General features: G+C 50.8%; 2 protein-coding genes across 5 annotated transcripts in view; one reads left to right on the forward strand and one right to left on the reverse strand.

Annotated features, from left to right (window-relative positions):
- VWA2 (von Willebrand factor A domain containing 2) overlaps positions 1–5,466 on the forward strand; it is a 52,009-nt gene extending 46,543 nt beyond the window's left edge. The window contains exons 13-14 of one of the 2 annotated variants that reach the window (XM_040255044.1): positions 264–389; positions 1,778–5,466. In XM_040255044.1, the coding sequence (XP_040110978.1) occupies positions 264–389; positions 1,778–1,857 (206 nt within the window). In that variant the 3' untranslated portion in view covers positions 1,858–5,466. Of the gene's footprint in view, positions 1–263; positions 390–1,571 lie in introns of both variants that reach the window. The other variant, XM_040255043.1, reaches the window with a different exon arrangement.
- Positions 4,777–22,044, reverse strand: part of AFAP1L2 (actin filament associated protein 1 like 2) — a 113,561-nt gene continuing 96,293 nt past the window's right edge. For all 3 annotated transcript variants that reach the window (XM_040255042.1, XM_040255041.1, XM_040255040.1), the window contains 12 exons: positions 21,737–21,826; positions 19,643–19,727; positions 18,978–19,082; positions 16,337–16,548; positions 13,575–13,720; positions 12,178–12,289; positions 9,983–10,228; positions 9,722–9,893; positions 9,057–9,212; positions 7,091–7,284; positions 6,874–6,996; positions 4,777–5,990 (listed from right to left, as the gene is read on the reverse strand). In XM_040255042.1, the coding sequence (XP_040110976.1) occupies positions 5,964–5,990; positions 6,874–6,996; positions 7,091–7,284; positions 9,057–9,212; positions 9,722–9,893; positions 9,983–10,228; positions 12,178–12,289; positions 13,575–13,720; positions 16,337–16,548; positions 18,978–19,082; positions 19,643–19,727; positions 21,737–21,826 (1,668 nt within the window). In that variant the 3' untranslated portion in view covers positions 4,777–5,963. The remainder of the gene's footprint in view (positions 5,991–6,873; positions 6,997–7,090; positions 7,285–9,056; positions 9,213–9,721; positions 9,894–9,982; positions 10,229–12,177; positions 12,290–13,574; positions 13,721–16,336; positions 16,549–18,977; positions 19,083–19,642; positions 19,728–21,736; positions 21,827–22,044) is intronic.

Below are 22,044 nucleotides of genomic sequence, written 5' to 3' on the forward strand. Positions count from 1 at the left end.
ACCTTTTAAAAAGCCTGTGGCCATAATAATGATAGTAAGCACTGCTGTGTGCTCAGCCCATCTTAAAGCAGCTGCTTGCCTGCAGGAAAGCTGAATGGAGGCTGGGGCCCACCCATGTGCTCACCTGTGGCTCAAGGGCCCACAGAGCCAGTGACGTGTAAGACCCTGCTCTGGTGGCCTCACCTTCGTCCTGGGTGAGGGTAGAGTCCTCAGGGCTGACCCAGGCTGGGTCTGCTGACACGTCCTCCCGTCCTCCCTTGCAGAAGCCAAGCGGCCAGTTAACCTCTGCAAACCCAGCCCATGCATGAACGAGGGCACCTGTGTCATGCGCAACGGGAGCTACCGCTGCGAGTGCCCGGGTGGCTGGGAGGGCCCCCACTGCGAGAACCGTGAGTGTGGCATCAGCTCCCACGTAGGGGCTGGGGTGGTGGTCTCAGTCCTCCTGTTCCCCAGGACTGTAGCCAAAGGTTCTAGGGCATCAGTGGAAGGAGTCAGTCATTGGTTCATTCATACATGAAACATTTAGTGGGTGCCCCCTATATCCCAGGTACCATGCTGGGTGAGAGGAACAGAGCAGGAAACAAGACATTGAGAATCTCTGCCCTCCTGAGGGTTCTAGTCTAGTGAGGGAGAGACAAGCGGTAAGTACAGCATGTAGTGTATTAGATGGTGCTGAGCACCGAAGAATCGATGCTTCTGAACTGTGGTGTTGGAGAAGGCTCTTGAGAGTCCCTTGGACTGCAAGGAGATCCAACCAGTTCATCCTAAAGGAAATCAATCCTGAATATTCATTGGAAGGACTGATGCTAAAGCTGAAGCTTCAATCCTTTGGCCACCTAACTTGAAGAATTGACTCCTTGGAAAAGACCCTGATGCTGGGAAAGATTGAAGACAGGAGGAAAAGGGGATGACAGAGGATGAGATGGTTGGATGGCATCACTGACTCGATGGACATGAATTTGAGTAAGCTCAGTGAGTTGGTGATGGACAGGGAAGCCTGGGGTGCTGCAGTCCATGGGGTCCCAAAGAGTCAGACACGACTGAGTGACTGAATGGAACACATGCTGATGAAAATCCGAGGAGACTTCTGGGGAGGAGCATGGGCAGAGGACGTGGGCAGAGGACGTGGGCACAGGTTCGAGTGGGTGGGTGGATGGGGCAGTGGAAGTTGGTGGGAGTTCTTTTTTTGAGCGTCTCTATTTGCTCAACAGAGAGTGAGGGCATGGAGGAGGTTCTGGAGGTTTGAGGAAAGAAGAGAATTAGTAACCATCTAGGAGAGAGGAGACTAGAGTATGGACGTAGAAAAATGATTGTTGCACAGCCTCCTAGGCGCCCCCTGTGGCTGCTGCTCATGAATTTAAAGGTAGAAAAGCCAGCAGCAGCCAGTGGACGATTCGCATTGGAGCCCTGCGTTTGCAGGCCCTGCCAGAGGTGGTTTTCCTAATACGGGGAGGGCTGTGAGGGGGCACTTTCAGCTTGGCTTAGCCTAAGCGCAAGGCACAAAGGGGCCCATAAGGTTGCTAGTTGGTTAAGAAGAGGACTCAGACCCTCAAAGTTCACTTCTTTCCTAGGGGCCTTGAGAGGAGACGCCCTCAAGGCACGTGGCTCTGGCCGAGAACCTGCAGGAGGGCAGCCACTGAGCCCCTCCCAGCTGGGCCTACCGAGAAGGCCTGGGCCCCCTGGGCGCTGAAAGGGAGCCTACCCTCAGCAGAGCACCCTGTCTGTGGTCTCTGCCTCCAGCCCCGTCTGAACCCTCCTGCCCACTGTCCTGCTCCAGGGAGAAGAGAGGGCTCAGCTGCAGACAGAGCTGCCCAGGAACATGGTAGCAGCCGGTTACCCACTTCACGACCACACTGAGAACCCCTCACATGTTTCGCTGGCCTAATTGTGCACTGTCGAGCTGGTGCCGTCTGGCGCGTGTCCCCGAGGAGCAGCAGAGGAACCTGGAGACTTCTGATGGCCTGTTTGAAGCTCATGTTGCCCACGGTGATGGCTAAACAGGGCATTGCTGGGACAGTTATGCCCAAGAAGGCAGTGATGACAGACTCCTGACTCGATGATGGCATCTCAGGATGGACAGAGGGTGGACTTTTAACCACATCTTTAGTTTGAAGAGGAGCTTGGGCGGCATTGTGACTTGTTCTGGTGGCGGGATCCCTGTGTGGGACTTGGAAAGGCCTCAGACTAGAAGGAGACTGACTGACCAGCTCTTTGCCTGAGGGGGAGGGGCTGAGTGTGCAAACAGCCCTGGGGGGGGGGGAGGAGCTGAGTGTGCAAACAGTCCTGAACCCGAGGGGCCACCTAACCTGACCAGCACTCCCTTCGAGAGGCTTCTTAGTGTTTACTTAGGAGGGTTCATTGTGGGGTGTTTCTTGAGTGCCTGTCTTACTCTCCCTTTAGGGGTCAAAAAGGAGCAGAATTCTTAAACTCAGTGTAGAACAAAGAGATTTGAAGGGGTTGGCTTTTTTTAGATATAGATCTTATGCTGCCTTGGTTTTAGTTTTGTTTTTCATACCTGGTTTTAAAAGGAATATTTCAAGAAGTGCCGTTGGTTGTGTTTATTTAACAGGAGCATTTGTCCCTAAATGGCAAAAAGGCTTAGATAGCATATTCTCTGGCGAACTGGATATTTGCTTATCCCACAGTCCTTAACAAATCAATTCTCTGCCCAGGTGGTCGAGTTGGGAGTTGGTTTTCAGTAGAAGCCTTTGCAGAGCTCTGATTTAAATCCAGACACTTTATCATAGTTTTTATTTTTAATGTAAATACCTTAATGTGATGTTTTATGGGAAACATTCAAGGCTACTTTGATTTAAATACTGCTTAACTTTAAGAACGTCAGGATTTCTGGTGCAAAGAAAAGTACCTGGAAGGTCATCACCGTGGTTTTATTAGATGTTAAAAACAAGTCCAGTGTGCCAAGCACTGTGCATGACAGTCATTTCCATTCAAGGGCTATTTCCATTCCAGTTGTCGCCTTCTGCCAAGGCAAAAGCAATATCAGAGCAGAGTCACGTGCCCACCCGGTAGGTGCTGATGGCTGATGTTAGAGGATTCCATTGTCTTTACATTAACAGCAGTTTAATCATTTCATAATGTAGGCTCTTTGTCTGGCTCAGGGTTGATATTTGGATGTCCCATTTGAACTGGACTTAAAAACCGCACAAAACTGGGCCCTGAGCCTAGCCTACATATTAAAGACCTTACTGTTGTTATTTTTAGGTTTCAGCCCTTGGGGGGAAAATAATTTTAACCTTTTCTAGTGAAGGTGCCACTGGAGTTTAACCCTTTCTGGGTTATAGTAGCAGAAGAGGGAATTCCTGACAAATAACCGTAAGTGATCTTTTCCCAGCTAACCCTTTTTCTTTCTTTTTAAAGAAACTGGCTTTTATTTTAATTACATAATATACAAATATGTTCTCCTTGTAAAAACTTAAACATTGCCGATAGATCATAAATCCTTTATTTTCTCCAAATGATCTTTATCCCAGCCAGCTGCTCTAGTTTGAATAGTTGACTCTTTTGCTTTTCTAGAAAGATAGCATTTACAAGTAATGAGTTTTGTCTCTCCTTTTGAAATTTTATACTACTTTTTCTTGTCATTTTGCATTGTCTAGGACCTCCAGAATGATGTTTTAACAAGTAGTGGAATGTAGCTGGTTCTTGACTTGAAAGGACGTTTTTATCATTGTTGCTCTCTGTGCATTACTTGATAAGGAATGCTTGCTTCTATTCCTGGATTACAGAGTGTTTATTAGGAGTATTGAGATTTGTGGTTTGCATTTCTGCTCCCTTTGAGATATTTTTTCACATTTGATTGGTTAATATGATAAAATGCCTGTTTGTATTTTCAGTTGTTGAACCACCTTTGATTTCTTGGATGTTATTTGGTTGCAATGTCTGGTTCTTTAAACACTGCTGAATTTCATTTGCCAATATTTTAAAGTTTTCAATCTATGTTCAAAAATGAGATTGTCTTTTATAATATATTGGAATATTTTCTTTTTTGTGTTGGAATTTTGGTATCAGAGCTGTGCTAACTTTCTAAAATGAAAAATATTAATATATAGTCCTCAAACTTTCAAGCTGCTATATTCATAGTATTTTTCTTGCAATTCAAAAGGACTGTCAGTATCAGTACTTAAGGCCTCTTTTTTCAGTTCTGCCATTTAATATTGCTGTAGGCTGTCTTTTTAAGGAGGCAGAAATTTGGTTTTACCATTTTTAATTATTACTACTAAGGCAACATTCAAGTATGGGTATGATTTTTACTCCCCTAAGAATTATCTATTAGCTCAGTCAGTAAAGAATCTGCCTGCAGTGCAAGAGATCCGGGTTTGATCCCTAGGTCTGGATGATACCCTGGAGAAGGAAATGGCAACCAACTCCAGTATCCTTGCCTGGAAAATCTCATGGACAGAAGAGCCTGGTGGGCTGCAGTCCATGGGGTCGCAAAGAGTCAGGCACGACTGGGCGACTAACACTAAGAATTATCTAGGAGTGTGTTTTAAAGTATTGATTTTCAGTCACTGTTATATATGATCAGCTTCTAAAGATGTTTCCCATGTCTTTATAATACTAAAATTTTCCAGCCTTACCTCTGCTGCTTGTTGTTAGGAGGCTTAAAGTCTCCTGCTAGGATCCCACCTTGTAGTTCTGTGTTTTTACTCACATAGTTTGAAGTTCAGTGTATAAATATCCACAATGTTTCCCCCTTGAAGTAGAAGTCTACCAGGCCTTGCCACGTTATCCCATGAAATACAAGAAAACCCAAAATACAATGAACATTTTATTAAAAAAAAAAAATCTAACTCACCACTTGGGACACCAAGTGTTAATGACAAAGGAAATAAATGTCCTGGGAATAGAAAGACAATAAGAAGACAGACTCAAAAGACCTTGAGTTCCCAGGAACCAGTGTTAAAGAACTCTGATTCAGAACCCCCAGAAATGAGGCAGAGATGATAGATGAAATGTTTTTAACCTGTGTTAACAATGCCTTCAGAAGAGAAACAGGCAACATAAACAAGAGCACTGTCAATTTAAAAAAAAGAGAGCACCCGAAACAAAATTTGCCCCGAAACAAAATTTGCCCCCCCTTTTTTTCCTTGGAAAGGGCCTGGACATCAAGCACAACTTAAAAAACAGGGACTAAGAGAGCACTGTATTAAATAACTTCTCTTAAAAATGGCCTTTCCATGGGACTGAATCTGTAAACACAGGGTAATCTTGTTTCTATGGTAATGTAAAAAGTCAGTTAAATCTCAAAAGACACTTTTCACTGTTCTAAATTACAGGACTTTAAACATTTTTTTTTCCTATATAATACAGCATCATTTAAAATTTTTATTTAAAAGCAATTGGTTCAGGCCCACTTTAGCCTGAAAAAAGTCCTTAATTTACCAGGAACAGTGCCTCAGCTTGGTCCCTAATATTTTCCCAGTTACCATTTCTTAAAAAAAAAAACCATAGATGGTTTTTACACAGCTGAAGACAAGGACGGTTTAACCCCTGACACTACTAAGTATCAGATAGGAGATGACAGTCAGGAGTTGAAATATACTCTCACCAAAACCCTATGATCAGTGAGACAAGACCCTGCTACCTTGATTTCTCCTCCACCAAGGCCTCCACATCAGAAACTTTTCATTTAAAAAGTCTGATAAAATAACTGATGAAAATTTCAAGGAAGAAACACAGAATACCCCTAACTACAGCAATGTCCTGTTTACAACCAATAGACTTGGGTCTCCAAAAAAGTCTTGTATTATTTCCTTTGGCCCTGCACAGGGACAGAGCCTCCTCTTAGCCGAAGTATTCCATTCACAGAACCCCAGTTCTTCCTTTTCCTTGTAAACAGACTCACCCTTTCACAGAGTCGCTGCTTGAACGAAGACTGTAACGAAGCAGGATTGTCACCAAGGTCCATATTGACAGGAGAGTCTTTAGATGAAGTTCGTTTCCTAACTTGCTCCTTTCTTCTCCCATTCCTAGGGTACCATTCAAACACCAGCATCCCACCCCCCAAGAGAAGAAAGAAAGTTATCCTCTGCAGCCAACCTACATATTCATAGAAGAAGCTAGGAAGAGAGACGGCAGTTAAGGTTCAACCCCCGTGTGTTTGTTCCCTGTTGCTTGGAGCCCCTGTTCAGAGATTTTGAGGCCATGGAGCAACAGACAGAGGCTGAGTGACGTCTGCCTCGGTGCTCATGTGCTTACATGGATTTAATACACAGTCATTGGTACAGGTGCCTCACGATACCTCCAGCAGGTAATAAGCAGGACAGCAATGAGAGCTGCCTGTGGTAAGGAGCAGCATTTGCCAAAACACAGGCAGCTCTAGGCATGCTCTTTACTGTACAAATGAGTCAAGGGTTCATAACGCTCCTCATCCAGCCCCCAGGGACAAATCTGCTCTCATTTACCCCTTACTGCCAGCTGCATGGGTGGCTTCCGGCAAACCCATCACCCATCTGAATCTGCAGCTTTCGTTTTCCTGACAGATGCCCTTCAGAATCACTGAGGTGCTCTTTAAACTGGAAAACTCTCCAGCCCCTCTCTGTCTCTGAGCTGCTCCTCTCCCCTACCCCTGCTGCCCACCCCCCGGAATCTACTGATAATCAATCACGCGGTGGGCAGCGCAAAGCATTTGCACGCCCTCAGGTGGACTTGCAAGGACACAGAACCAAGGGAAGCACCTTTCTGGTTGGTCAAGGCCAAAGACACAGCCAAGTCCCAGCCTCCCTCCTCTTCCCGCAGAGCCTGTGCTCAGAGGAGGAAAGTGCCGCCTGGGTCAGAAGGGCGCCCCCCACCACCCTGGTGACAGTTCTGTCCTCCAGGGGGCCCTGAAATAGCACAGGAGTGACCGCTTACCTTGGCTTTCTGGAGGACGGTGCCTTTGCCTGTGACCATGACTGACAGAGGCCTGTTCTTGAGCGCAGTTGCGGAGTTGACCGGGGTACAGTCGGGGGCAGGAGTTGGGGTGGCTGCTTTGGGCTGTGGTGTCAGAGGAGAGCGAGGGCTGAGTTAAGGGCAGGGAGGCATGGCTCATCCCCGCACTTGGCCCACAGGGACGGGCACCTGGACTCACCCGGGGGCTCACGCTCTCCAGGTGGGTGGTGTCCACGGTGGTGCCCAGCGTCACGGGCCCGGCCTCCGCCTTCCTCAGGCTGTCCTTCACCTCCACGATGCTGAGCTCCAGGTCCACACGCCTGCGCTCCTCCACCCTGCACTCCTCGTCCACCTCCTTCAGCTTCTGCTCCAGGCTGGCCACCACCCCCTTATCTGCAGAGTGAAGTTTGCAGCCTTTCAGCCAGAAGTCATGCCAGGGGCAGGATGGATTCACACACACACACACACACACACACACACACACACACCATGCCGAAACACGACCCCTGAGGGGCTGTGGACCACTGCTCTGGCTCTGACCCTGAGAGCGGGGACAGGCCTCTCAGTGGGTGGCGGACAGCCTCCAAGTCCAGGAGCCCAGGTCCTGTGTCTCCATTCTGCAAAGGCTGGGGAGGCCCCGGCAGCAGAGCTCCGCCTTCACAAGAGGGCCTGAATCTGAGGCCTAACGTCCCTCCTGGTAGGCGCTTAGGGACTCTGGTTGTGTCAATACCTGCCATGGTGACAGCAACCTCAAAGGCAGAAATAAGCTTTATTGGTGACCTCTGGACGATGGCTGGGCTGTTTCAACTTGCCCCACGTGGTTCCCTCAATCCTGACACGTGGTGCTTCGCTGGGCCTAATGGAGCCATGGTCCTCAACCCTGCCACCTTCTCAGCCCTGTCTTACCCTCCCCTCTTCACCCTGGTGTTCTCAGGCTCTTCCTGTAGCACCAGGAAAGGATGACTCAACCAAGAGTCCATGCTAGGAGCTCACTGCAGAGGAAAGGATGGTACCACATGTTCAGTATGGAATCCTGAGCACCAAGTGACTGCCCGTGAGTATAGGCGATGGAAATGTTCTCAAGTTGACTCTGGTGATGGCTGCACAACTCTGTGAATATACTGAAAACCATGTGTAAATGGGTCATCGTGTGGTCTATGAATCCTTATCAATGAAGATGTAATCTTTTTTAAAAAGTCGGTCACATCATGCCCCCCTTACCTTTCTTCTACCAATCATGTTTGTAAGATTCTCAGGGATCAACTGCTTATGTTGGTTAGTGCAAGTCTAATGGGCTTCACTGATAGCTCAATTGGTAAAGAATCTGCCTGCAATGCAGGAGACCCTGGTTCGATTCCTGGGTCAGGAAGATCCGCTGGAGAAGGGATAGACTACCCACTCCAATATTCTTGTGCTTCCCTTGTGTCTCAGCTGGTAAAGAATCCTCCTGCAATGTGGGAGACCTGGGTTCGATCACTGGGTTGGAAAGATTCCCTGGAGAAGGGAAAGACTACCCACTCCAGTATTCTGGCCTGGAGAATTCCATGGACTGTATAGTCTATGGGGTCACAAAGAGACACGACTGAGAGACATTCATTTTCACAGCTTAAATATTAAAGTACACGGAGTTACTCTCTGAAAATCAGCTCAAATGCTGCTTAAAGGTCTTACGAGGGATAAGCCGCTAGGAAACAGCTGAAGGATGATATGAGGATGACTTGGAAAATAATCCACAAGGATGCAGATTTCCCTAAAATGAACACAGACTTAAGTAAGGCGCTTGTAAAGAGATGGCCAGCTGAACCATTAGAGATGTGGTTAATGCGGGAACCATGACCTGGGGTCCCATCAGCCGGCCCAGAGGGCAAGGAAAGACCTTGGCATTACTGCAGAAGATGGGCCAAGAAACAGACATTTGTCTTAAGTGGAATGACACATTTCAGGTGGAGACACATAATTTTTAGAGATTTACTGCTTTTTCAACTACATCCTGATACAGGACAGTGACCTTTCAGACAGGCTGGAAGGGGAGGACTTTGCGGGGAGCACCCACCTGTGCCAAAGGTTGAGGGGGCGGCAGGCCATGTGCACAGATCTGGATTCGCGCCCCCGGAAAGCCCCAGCCCCTCCAGGGGCCATCTCCCTTGAGAGGAGGTGCTGCCTACCTGTACACTTTAACAGGGTCTCCTTCAGCTCCCGTTTCTCCCTCCGGAGCTGAGCCAGGTGCCCTCGGATCTCTTCCTTCTTCTTCTCGAGCCTCTCCTTCTCCTCCGTGTACCGCTTCACCTCGGCTTCTGTCCGGTTCTTGCCAAGTTTGATCTCTGCAGACCCAGAGGGAGGGGAACCCCCTGGGTCAGTCGGGCTGGCCCCTGAGGGCAGTCCCACCCCACTCTACAGGCTCAGGCAGAACCCAGCACTCTGGACGTAGGTTAGAGGTGGATGCCAGGCCAGCCTAGCAGGGACAGAAAAGGAAACTGAGCCTGCTCCTTCTTTGCTATGAGACACTGGGCAAGTCCTCCAGCTCTCTGGGCCTTTCTTTCCTCATTTGAAAGGGAGGCAATCAGACTAACCTCTCCAAGTAAAAGGGTTAGTCGCTCAGTCATGTCCAACTCTTTGCACCCCTGTGAACTATATCCCACCAGGCTCCTCTGTCCACTGAATTCTCCAGGTAAAAATACCGGAGTGGGTTGCCATTTCCTACTCCAGGGGATCTTCCCGACCAAGGGATTGAACCCGAGTCTCCTGCGTTGCAGGCAGACTCTTCACCATCTGAGCTACCAGGGAAGCCCCCAAGCCCTTTCCAAAACCAACTCTTATCTAGCACAGGCACCTGCACTGGTTGCCTTCAGCCTGTCCTTCACAGGTGGGCTGGACCCGGCCGGGGCGACAGCCACCGTGTCAGGGCAGCTCGGGGAAGAGGCGGCCTTCTGCTGTGCAGCCTGGAGCTTGACCTCTGTGCCTCCCAGGGAGAGCTCCTCCGGTTCCTGACTCTCCGGCTGCATCTGGGCGGGGAGAAGGCAAATAGGATTCAGCCGGCCAAGGGGCCCCCGAGAAGGTGAGGCAGGCTCACCCACTGCGGGAGCCCCCGTACCTGCAACTCAGGGCTCTCCGGAGACGTTATGAGGGGCGCATCAGGGGTGGGGTCCGAGTCTTCAGGCAGAGGGAGAGTCTCGGCCGGAGGGTCCTGGTGGGGTGGCGTGGGTGTTGTGGCCCGGGCCTGTGCACCGCTGTCGCTGTGTAGGAAGGACTTGATGGGCGTGAGGTCCAGGTACACACGGTCAGGGTCAGGCTCACCCGAAACATCTGTTGCAGGGCTGGCTTCCTCGGGGGCTTCCCCCTGCATGGGGAAGAATCAGGGGGCTTTCTCCACTGCTTTGGGACCTGGAACCCCGGAGGGGACGCCAGCCCTGCTGCAGATCTCCTGTCCCTTCCCTGTGCCCAAGGTCACCAGACCTCCTTCCCGAGGAGCCTCCTGAAGAGCTGGAGTTAGAAGGCCTGGGCTCACCTCCTGGGTAGGCCATTCAAGAGGTGGGAGACCCAGGGCACAGTACTTCATCTCCCTGACTTGACTTCCTCATCTGGAGAGAAGGGGCTAGGAGTCCCTCCCTCTCAGGTGGCTGGGATGAAATGAGATCGCCCACAGATGCCCCTAGCATAGAGATCCATGCCCCATGACTGGAGCCAGCTGTCAGGGTGATGATTCCACCTCCACCACCAATCTGAGCCTCAAAGGCGAAGGGTGTCTGGACAGCTACGTCTAAGCAACAAGATTTGAACATTTCCTCATACCACAGTTGAGAAATAATCTCAAAACAAATTAAAGACCTCAGTGTAAGACCGGAAACCGCAAAACTCCTAGAAGAGAACACAGAACACTCTTTGACAGAAATCATGCAATATTTTGGGGGGGGTCTGTCTAATAAGGCAAAAGAAATAAAAGCAAAAATAAACAGGACCTAGTTAAAAATTGTTGCACAGCAAAGGAAACCATCAGCAAGATAAAAGAGACAATCTATGGGATGTGAGAAAATGACCCACAAGGGGTTAATATCCAAAATATACAAATCGCTCATATGTCTCTATAGTTTAAAAAAGCCACCCCATTTACAAATGGGTGGAAGACCAGAATAGACATTTTTTCCCAAAGAAGACAGACAGATAGCCAACAGTCAACATGAAAACATGCTCAACATCATAATTATTAGAGAAATGCAACAGAGACACAATGAGAAACTACCTCACACCTATCAGAATGGCTGTCTTCAAAAAGCCTACAAATAACAAGTGTTGACAAGGATGTGGATAAAAAGGAAAGCTTGTTCACTGGTGGTGGGAATGTAAACCGGTGCAGCCACTATGGATAACAGTCGAGAGGTGCCTCAAAACACTAAAAATAGAACTACCATATGACCCAGCAATTCCGTACCATGGAAAAAGCAAAAACACAAGGTGGAAAGATACATGCACCTCAGAGTTCATAGCAGCACTGTTTAGAGTAGCCAAGGTGGAAGCAACCCTCGTGTCCATCAGCAGATGAACGGATAAAGATGGATGCATGCATACAGACACACACAATGGAACATTACTCAACCATGAAAGAGGATGGAATTCTGCCGTTTACAGCAATGTGGATGGACCTAGAGAATGTTATGCCCAGTGAAATAAACTCGGAGAAAGACAAATACTGTATGGTATCACTTAAGTGTGGAATCTAAAACATAGTACAAATGAATTACATATAGCAAAACAGACGCACTGATACAGAAAACAGCCCAGGGGTTACCAGTAGGAAGAGGGGAGAGGGAAGGGGCAAGAGAGGGGTCTGTGGTTAAGAGATGCAAATCACTGTGTATAAAATAGGTGAGCAACAAGGATATACTGTATAGTATGAGGAATTATAGCCATTACTTTATAATAACTTTTACTGGCATATAATCTATAAAAATACTAACTGTGCTGTATATCTGAAACAAATATAATATTGCAAATCAACTATATTTCAGTTTCTTAGAAAAGCCCAATGGTGTTGCTGTTCTCCTTCCCAGCACTAACCAGAGTGGTCAACCAGCTCTTTTACCTGGATGAGTCCCCAGGCCAGGCAGATGGTACCACCCCAGCAGATAAAAGAGAACTTCACTGCAGCCTGCTTTCTCCACTGATGGCCCTGCAGGTGACTTGGAGTCCATTCCTCTTGGGGACCATCTAACGACCTCTGGCACTGAGGCTCTGGGTCTTGGCAGGAAGGGGATAGACAGCCCCAGGCTGCCACCCAGCCAGCATCCTTACCGCGGTTGTCAGCTCTGACACCTCCACATCGTCGTACAGCAGCTCCTGGCGATCCTGGCTGGGCAGGCCGTCGATGTAGGTGTTCGGCTCCGAGAACTTTCTCTGCATCAGCCTGGAAGACACGGTGAGAGAGGATTCAGGACAGGGGTGGGGCTAAAAGCCACCAGTCTCAAAGGCTTCCCAACAACAGGAGGCGCAGTGAAATCCGCGGGCTATGCAGGAGACCTGAGGACGAGCCCTGATCTCCTTGTAGAATGAATTCATTTGTTTAGGGGTATCTCCTCCCTCTCTCCCCAGGGTCTTCTTACTAGAACTCCTGGTTCCAAGTGTCTCTTCTTGAAAAATAATCTTCCCTTGCCCCATACCCCTCCTCTTCGACACAACTGAGCGACTAAGCACAGTACAGCTGTCTTCTCACCCGGATTCCACCCTTTCAGGACCTCCTTCCAACAACAAAATCCTCTGTCATTTCATCTTCATAGTACACTTGGGCCAGCACAGACAGACACTTTCCCCATTTTGGCCCAGTTTGCTTCCACCCATGCAGGAAGAAAATCAAACCAGTCACTCCTAAAGGAAATCAGTCCTGAATATTCATTGGAAGGACTGAAGCTGCAGCTCCAACACTTTGGCCACCTGATGGGAAGAGCTGACTCATTAGAAAAGACCGTGATGCTGGGAAAGACGGAAAGCAGGAGGAGAAGGGGCCGGCAGAGGATGAGATGGTTGGGCGGCATCACTGACTCAATGGACATGAGATTGAGCAAACTCCAGCAGACAGTGAAGGACCGGGATGCCTGGGGTTGTGCAGTCCATGGGGTCACAAAGAGTTGGACACAACTGAGCAACTGAACAACAGCAATGCTGCCTCTACCCATCCCCTCCCCAAGACTACTTCTCTCCGGGACCCAGTTTGCTCATCCAGGAGGCAGAAGTACCCCTTGTCGGCTCACACCAGCATGTGCTGGGACTCGGGAAGGCAGCCATGCTGAAGCGCCGCCTCTACAGCAAGGAAAGCAAAGGCCAGGAGAGGTGCCCACTCTGCCTTCAGGAGCTGCTGCTGCTGCTAAGCTGCTTCAGTCGTGTCTGACGCTGTACAACCCCAGAGACGGCAGCCCACCAGGCTCCCTCGTCCCCGGGATTCTCCAGGCAAGAACACTGGAGTGGGTTGAACAGAATCTAATTAGAGTCAGGGATGCGGTGGCTGTCCCCCGGGCCAGTGGCCTGGCTTGGCTCCTTGCTGGGCCTCCCTGAGGGCTGCTCCCTGGCCCTGGTCTTCCTGTTACTGGGGGAACAGGGCCCACCCAGAGTTCCCAGATGCTCAAGGGACCACCAGAGGCCAGTCTAGGTCTTGCTCTAGAAGCATGGCTAGGAGTGAGAGGTTCCTGAATACTCACAGCAGAGAGGTTTTGGCAGCGCTCACGATACAGGAAACTCTATCGGCATCCACATAGTCATAGGTGAATTCTTCCGGGTCTGTCTTGGAGCCCGACTCAGAGAGCAGGAGGCCTAGCCAGTGGCCCATTTCCTCGGAAGACTTGGCCTGGGAGGAAGCCAAGAGGGACATGAGCAGGGCTGGAGTTTGCTGCCTGGCGCCCAGACCTCTTCACCTCTTCCCTGATGCCATGTTCCTCATTTTTGCTGGTATATTTCAGCCCCCAGGAACTCCAGATAATATTTCCTGCTACTAGTGATACCCTGGTGCCATCTCAATGATGCTGTGGGCATTTGTCCAACAGTATTACATGTAATGTTTATAAAGATGTATTTCTAGAGGGCTTCCCCAGCGGCTCAGCAGGTAAAGAATCTGCCTGCAATGTAGGAGACGCAGGAAGGAGACATGGGTTTGATCCCTGGGTCGGAAAGATCCCCTGGGGGATGGAACAGCAACTCATTCCAGCATTCTTGCCTGGGAAATCCCATGGAGAGAGGAGCCTGGGAGGCTACAGTCCAAAGGGTCGCAAAGAGTCAGATATGACTAAGTGACGAACTGTGCAGGCACCATCACATGTAATGTTTGTAAGCAGGTATTTCTAGAGGGCTAATGGACTCGGAGAGGACTGTTAAAATGTATGCATTTTAGGATGACACTTCTATTTTATGAATTATCACATTTTAGTTTACAACGCTAATGCATATACACAAGACCACCTGGATCCCTGCTAAGAACTAACAAAATTCAAATGTATTTTTGCTTATGGTTTTAACAGTCAAACTGTCTTACACACCTTATGCCAGGTCAGCTACCTCCAACAAATCATGAACTAAATCTCAGTGAAGTCGGCGCCTAGTTTTCCCCAGGCGACAACACATTCTAGTCATTGTACACTGAATATTTTCTATTAAAATGCCAGCATGGTTCCTGGGCTTTATAATGAGAAAGAACTGGGAATTCCACAGATACCACAGGTTTACTTTCTTGAGGAAAAACAAACCGCCATGCTGGCTTTAGCAGCATGCCACAGCTCTGCCACCTTTCTGCTCTGTGCTCATGATGAGAAGGGCAGCTGAAAGTGCAGTTTGACATTTAGCTGGTTTCCTTTTCCCACTCATTTGCAGGTGGATTTCTCAATACAGCTTTGCAAGGGCTGCCTCTAGTTCCTGCTGCCACCATCGCTGCCCTGGGCGATGGGTCTCATTTTACCCCTTCATGTCCCCCTTCCTTCCATCCCTCACCCAGCAGCTGGAGGACACATCTTGGAATCCAAATCTGAACATGACACCCTCCCTTGAAACCCTTCAAGGTCTTTGTTTTCAGTCACTCAGTCATGTCTGACTCTTTGTGACCCCATGGACTGCAGCACGCCAGGCTTCCCTGTCCTTCACCATCTCCCGGAGCTTGCTCTAACTTCATGTCCATTGAGTCGGTGAGGCCATCCAACCATCTCGTCCTCTGTCATCCCCTTTTCCTCCTGCCTTCAATCTTTCCCAGCAGCAGGGTTTTTCCCAATGAGGTGGCTCTTTGATCAGGTGGCCAAAGTATTGGAGTTGCAGCTTAAGTCCTTCCAGTGAATATTCAGGACTGATTCCTTTTAGGATGGACTGGATGGATCTCCTTGCAGTCCAAGGGACTCCAAAGAGTCTTCTCCAACAGCACAGTCCGAATGCATCACTTCTTTGGTGTTCAACGTTCTTTATGGTCCATCCCTCACATCCATGCATGACTAGCGGGTCTACCACTGCTCTTAAGGTCAGCCCCCACTCCCTCCCACAGGCTTTCTCTACACAGCCCCCACCCACCCAACATTCAGACTTTCATACATACTTACAGCTCCTGCCCCACTGCTCAGTGATTACTAAGTTATCAGTACTAGTCATTACTTAGTGATTACTAAGTCAGCAGGAGCTAGAGGCAGCCTGTGAAAAGTGATAAAGTGGATACTGAATCATATCTCACTCTTGTTCTTGAAGGTAGGTTTAGGTCCCATGCCAGGGAACACATCTTCTTGTTCACCATATCATGGTACTGATCTGGCAACAGGATGGGGGGATGCAGGAATGAACACAGGCTTGTGCTTGGGGAGCAATTGCCCCTTTTAGCCACAAGAGGGCAGTATTGGAGCAAATTCAGGATGAAGACCCCTGGAGCCAGGACTAGGTGAACAGGAATGAACAGGGGTGTGTGCTTAATTAAGTGTGTATAAAGCACTCTGGCTTGGGCCTGCCCAGGTCATGGCAAGGCGTTATGTCACCTCTCTTTTTGTAAATGTAACATAACATCAAACAGAGGGTGGTGACTGGGAATAATGCAATTGCATCACAAACCTTATTCTCCCCCCAAGATAAACCCTAACTGTCTGCATTTTTATGTACTAGGTCCCATCTGGTGATACACAAACGAAATCACAAACCCGCTTTGAGTCCCCAGAAAGTTTTTCCAGCAACTTAGGGAGTTATAAATACTCCTTCTACCCTAAGTGCAGGAAATAGCTCATTGTCCCGTTCCTATAACACAACCACCCTGAGGTCATAAAGGGAATGGAAATTTTTAAAAAACGCAAACAATCTCAGGCAAAGGAAGTAAAAATAAAGTGCAGCTGAGCTGAATCTCCTGTGGTAGGACTGCAGTCCTCAGGACCCGGGGCAAACAGCCGTGACCCTGACCTCCGCCCTGGCCGTGTCCGCCTACCCAACCCCCCACCACCCCGGCCAGCGGTACCTCGAGCTTGGCCAGCTCCTCGCCGTTGTGGAGGATGCGGAAGGAGTAGAGGTGGTCCGGGCTCGGGTCCGGCACCACCTCACAGCCAAGCAGGCTGAGGGGCTGCTGGGCCGCCTTGCTCCGGTTCCGGTCCTGGTAGAAGTACAGGTGACTGTCCCTGACGGAGCACCAGCGCGACTTCCACTGGCTGTTGACCAGCACGTTCAGGTAGCCTGCGGGGAGGGACACGGCCGAGGGGGTGTCGGTGGCCAAGGGCGTCCAGGACTGCCCTTGCCTGCTTCTGGACCTCCGGGAACGCGCCTCTTAAGTCTCAGCTCCAAGCTTTGCCAAGCTTTGCCTGAGAGAATTTCTTAACCTCATAGAGGCTGTGAACCTCAGTCTTTCTCCTTCCTTTGTGTGAGGGGCTAGACACTTTGAAGGAGGGGAGCACACAGCCCTACTGGTTTTGGAAAAGGCGTGTCCAGAGGGCACTGAACTGTGTCTTGGACTAGACCAGGCCAGGGGGTGTGGGTGTCGGCGGGGGGGGCAGTGTATGTGTGTGTGTTGGACCGAGGCTCCCTGGCCTGGCCTCATCTCCCAGCTCTAAGCCCGTGACCTGCGGCGGCCCTCCCCGACCTCTGCCGGCCCAGGCCACCTGCAGGAAGCCCTCCTCCAGCCATGATCAGTCCCCTCACCTCCACAGCCTTAGCTCCCCTGACACCTTGCCACCATGGGTCACTCAGTCTCAGCCTGCAGAGGCCTCCTCCCCTTGGCCAAGTCCTCTTCATCCTCTCGGTTTCTGCCGCCACCCCTCACCCCTCCACCAGCTCTGCTAGCCTCAGAACACTTGAGAACTGGAACAGTGACACTCCGCTTCCATGTCAGCTTCCCAACTGGACACAGAGCCTGTCGAGGGCATGAACTTGCCATGTCCATCTCGAGCATCCGGGCCTGTGCCCTGTGGCTCCTCCACTAGGGAGCCCTCCTTCCTCCGCCAGCACCCAGGGCCTCCCAGCGCTGGGGTACACCCATCCTGCAGGCCTTTCTTGTTTTTAGATGGTTGCATGTGTCAGCCTCAGCTTCCTCCCCAACTTAGATGAACGTTTATGGAGCTGACACCATGTGCCAAAGCACAGCCTTGTCCCCGGGGCTGGAAAGACCAGTAGAAGTCCAGCCTTCAGAACCCTTTCCCACCTGCATGCAGTGAGCTGACTTCTGTCTGTGCTGCTCATCTTCCCAGAGGCACCAGTTTGCAGCGTGGATGCCTTCTCCGTCTTAAGGGAGCAGCAGCTGCTCCGACCCTTAGCCGGGATGACCCAGGCCCACGCACCAAAGTACATGGCCACCTCTGCACCCAGCTCAATGCTGGACTCTCATTGGGGGGCGTGAATTTCTCAGAGCCACGTGACCATCCCATCACAGCAACAACGTGGAAGAATGTGAGCCCGGGACTTCGGAACACTGGCTCACTCAGGCAGGCGCCTCACTTGCCCATCACAGTTCTCTGGGCCAGAGAGAGGCGGGGAGCTGAGTTGCCAAGCCCTGGGAAGGAGCCTGTGTTTTCTCTGGCCCTTCCCCAGCCACAGGGGACAGGAGCGTGCTTCCCTGCTGAGTAACGTCCAGCAATAGCCCAGCTGCATCTCCCAAAGTGACTCACTGGGACCAGGCTCCCAGGCCCAATGCCGTGCCCTCTCAGGCACAAAGCCTGGCCGGGCCGGTACCCAGGGCCCTGGCTGGAGGACCAGCAGGCTCCAAAGAGAAGACCCCATCTTCTGCTGCCTTCCTGTCTCGCGACCCCACCCTGCCAGCCATGAAGCACAGAACTGAACTGGGACTCAGGAAAAGAGCCCAGAGCTGGGACACGGGTTCCATGAAGAGGAGGGAAAGGCCCAAGGATGGACAGTGGTGGCCTTCTGGCCCCAGAGGTAAGCACAGCAACGAGCCTCAGGTCGGAAGCCAGGGTATTTTCTGGGCAAGTCTCCTATCTCTTCTTTCTTTCTCTCTCTTCCTTGGCCTCAGTTTGCTCAAGGCTGAGTCAGGGCAGTAGAGATGACCTCGAGGGTCTCCCAGCACCCACACACCCTCTACCAGCTACACAGGCTTTTGTTGCCCCTCTCAGTCTCTGCTCCTGCCCGCAGGGCCAGGCCAACCCCATCAAATCCTGCCTGCCCTTCAAGGCTCAGGTTCAGGAAGCCGTCTCTGACCACAGAGTAAGAGAGGTTCTTTCTTTCCCTGAGTCCTTGGAGCTCCTAAGACCTCACCGCATGTGCTTCTGGGTATAAAGCCGTCCTCTCCCTTGAGCTGTAAGCTCTCAGGACCGTGTTTTCCATCTCCTTGGTCCCCTTTCCCTAACACCGCACCTACCATGCTCCTGATATAGTGATCAAATGAACACAATCTTAAAGACCATTAGGACAGTCATCAATTACCCTTCACTTCCACACAGGGGCCAGCACTGCAGCAAGAGAGCTTGGGGAGTCCTAAAGAGCTCCCTGCTGCAAAGATCAACAGAAACTGTGGGCCGTGGGCTCACCTACCAGGGCGGGGTTAGAGCAAGACCCCACACCCCTGCCTTGGCTGTCTGAGCTGTCTTCCCGGAGACCAGCCACAGCCCCGGGGGGACAGCCGGCCCTCTGGTCCTGGAGGCGGCTGTAGGTCTTACTGGATGTCTCGAGGGACCTGTCCGGAGGCTCCAGCGAGGTAGATTTCTTCCTGCCCAGGTTCATCAGGTTGCTCAGTTTGAGACCAGCAGAACATTTCTTCTTGACTGTCAAGATGAGAGGAAAAGTCATCAGCCTTGCACATAGCCTACCAACATGGTCTCATGAAAGACAGAAAAAACAGCAGAACTGTTCCCTTCCTGTCTGTTCCTCACTGTGGACGCACGTGCACACACACACACACACACATCTATTCTTCACACATGCACGCCCACACACACACGTCTGTGCTCAAGGCCAGAGCCCACAGGTCAAAGTCGGGTATCTCTAGAACTACACCCTCAAGAGAAGCTCACCAACCTCTCTTATAGAATATGCCAGCACTGGAGAATCTTTACATACTGAACTGGCTCAGAGAGATCTGAACCAGGGTTAGCAAATAAGAGATGAAAGAATATTCTACCCAGCTATTCATGACACTCGCGTCAGTTTGGGCTGCTCTCTCTCTTTTTCCGGGGTCTATCAGCTGTATATTTAGCAGTTTAGAAATTGGAAACGTGTTGCAATTAGCTGTTAAAACAGGTAGACTTGAGCCAAATGGCCAAGCCTCACAAACTGGGATACCACCCTTCTCCCTGCCCTAGGCTCAGAGCCGAAGCATGCGTACCGTCTTTCATCTCTGGGACTTCAGGGTGACCATCTATGGGGCTTCCACACTCCGAGGCTGACAGGTACTTCTCCGTTATATCTGGCTGTGGAAGAGAGAGACAGAAGCGGGTGATCTTGTCTGGAAATGGTTACCTTGGAGACCACAACTGAAGGGACATAATAGATGGCTCTTGGGTGTAGGCCAGGGGTGACCTTGGAGTCCCAGTCACTGGCGGCCATAGCCAGGCTTCCCTGGGGCTCCCTGGAGGACCTGCCTTTGCCCTCCCTTCTGAGCTTCCCTGCCCCATCCCAGAGCATCTTCCCCTTCTTCAAGCCACCCATATATCCTCGTTCACGAGTTCCCAGGGTGACTGCTCCGCTGACGTGACCGCTGCCCTGGAGCAGGGGGAGAGCTCGAGAGTCAGCACTGCGACGGGAGCTAAAACTGTCAGGGCCCTGGGACTCACCCCTAGCAGGAGGGGGTGAGGGTGTCTTTTGAGAACCGACTGTGCTACCCACACGTCAGGCTTTGGAGAAGGGCTGGTTTGTGTGCACAGGGTTAGACCACGGTTCGAATTCCACTTAGAACATTCTCTACTCGGGCGGGACCTCTCTGAGCGCCATCCTGCTGCTGCTGCTAAGTCGCTTCAGTCATGTCTGACTCTGAGCAACCCCACAGACAGCAGCCCATCAGGCTCCCTCGTCCCTGGGATTCTCCAGGCAAGAACACTGGTGTGGATTGCCATTTCCTTCTCCAATGCATGAAAATGAAAAGTGAAAGGGAAGTTGCTCAGTCGTGTCTGACTCTTCGCAACCCCATGGACTGCAGCCTACCAGGCTCCTGTGTCCATGGGATTTTCCAGGCAAGAGTACTGGAGTGGGGTGCCATTGCCTTCTCCGAGCGCCACCCTGCATGTGTATAAAATAGGGAGACTGCCCCTGTCTGCATTCCCAGGGCTGTTGTGAGACTAGAGACAGTCCCCTAGAACAGACACTCAGAATATTCTGATCAGGCTTCTTCTAGAACCACTGACTCCAGACCTCTGGAAGACAAACCCAGGGATTCCCAACCATAGGACCTTCACTGGGGGCCAAGGACTGTGGGCCCTGGCCAGGGCATCTGCATTCCAGCTCTGTAGGGAGAACTCGTTTCTCATCCCAACATGAAGGAACCCCCAGGTATACTCTGACTTTTCTTATCAGTGACCAAAAACTGAATAAGACAAGGAAAACATCAGCCCTTCTTCTGTCACTCTAGAAGGCTGTGGGTTCTCCTCCCTGGGGGTGGCCTATGCCCACCTGCCTGCCACAGGTGGAGACCCCAAGATGAGAAACAGGGACCCTCCACTCTGTGCACACCAGGCTTCAGGTACCCACCTGCAGATACCTGGGGACATGGAATGTGACCCCTTGGTGACAGCCCCCTCGGGGCCAGCACCCAGCCCAGCTCTCCTGACTTTGACCCTAAAGCAGGGGCCCCACAGCTCCTTGCAAATGAGCAGCAGGACTCTTTGGCTAAGGTCCGTACCTACACGGTTCTCCAGCCTCTCAAGATCTACTAGGGAGTAAGTGGGAGGGAAGAGCCTAGAAAAGTAAATCTCCCTGCCCAAGAAGGGAGGTAAGTGACTTCTGTCCCAATAAATTTTCATCTAAGTAAGAAAATGTTATAAGTCTCTATCATCCTCATCAGTTTCCCTGCCAAGCTGAAGCTACTACCCTCAGCCAAGCATGGTATGTTACTTATCAATCTGGCTGAAGTACAAAAGCAAAGCTCCCAAATTTCCACCTGTAATTTTATGGAGGAAAAAAAAATACAGAATCAAACTCTCTTCTGGCCTGTGATGGAAGTGAACCCTCTCACCCCATCCTGGGCAGGGGCAGAGGCTTTGGGCTTTCCCGGTAGCTAAGTTGAAAAGAATCTGCTTGCAGTGCAGGAGACAGGGGTTCGATCCCTGGGTCGGGAAGATCCCCTGGAGAAGGAAATGGCAATCCACTCCAGTACTCTTGACTGGGAAATCCCATGGACAGAGAAGCCTGGGGGGCTTACAGTCCATGGGGTCACGAGAGTTGGACATGAACTTAGCGACTGAACCACCACCAGCCAGAGGCTTACCTTCGGACAGCTCAGGCGCTGGGCGTCTGGGGTGAACTGGCTTCCCTCACAAGCTCCTTCAGAAGGCAGGCCGCTTACCTCTTGAATGACCTGAAGGAAGAGGAAGGGCCTTTAGACCTGCACTTACAGCCAGACCACAGCTGGAGCCTGTCCCCCAGGTCAGGGGAGGGCAGGTGCCCCCCCCGCCACCTAGGTCAGCCACCCCTAGGCGGGTAGGGGTGAGAGAGAGAGGTTGCAGAATTTCCAAGGAGCAGAGCACCCCACCCCCACCCCTGCACCCAGCCCACCTATGGCCTCAGGCCCCAGCT

This window comes from Oryx dammah, unplaced genomic scaffold (genome assembly GCF_014754425.2).
Source record: "Oryx dammah isolate SB20612 unplaced genomic scaffold, SCBI_Odam_1.1 HiC_scaffold_14, whole genome shotgun sequence".
In the NCBI taxonomy this organism is placed as follows: domain Eukaryota; kingdom Metazoa; phylum Chordata; class Mammalia; order Artiodactyla; family Bovidae; genus Oryx; species Oryx dammah.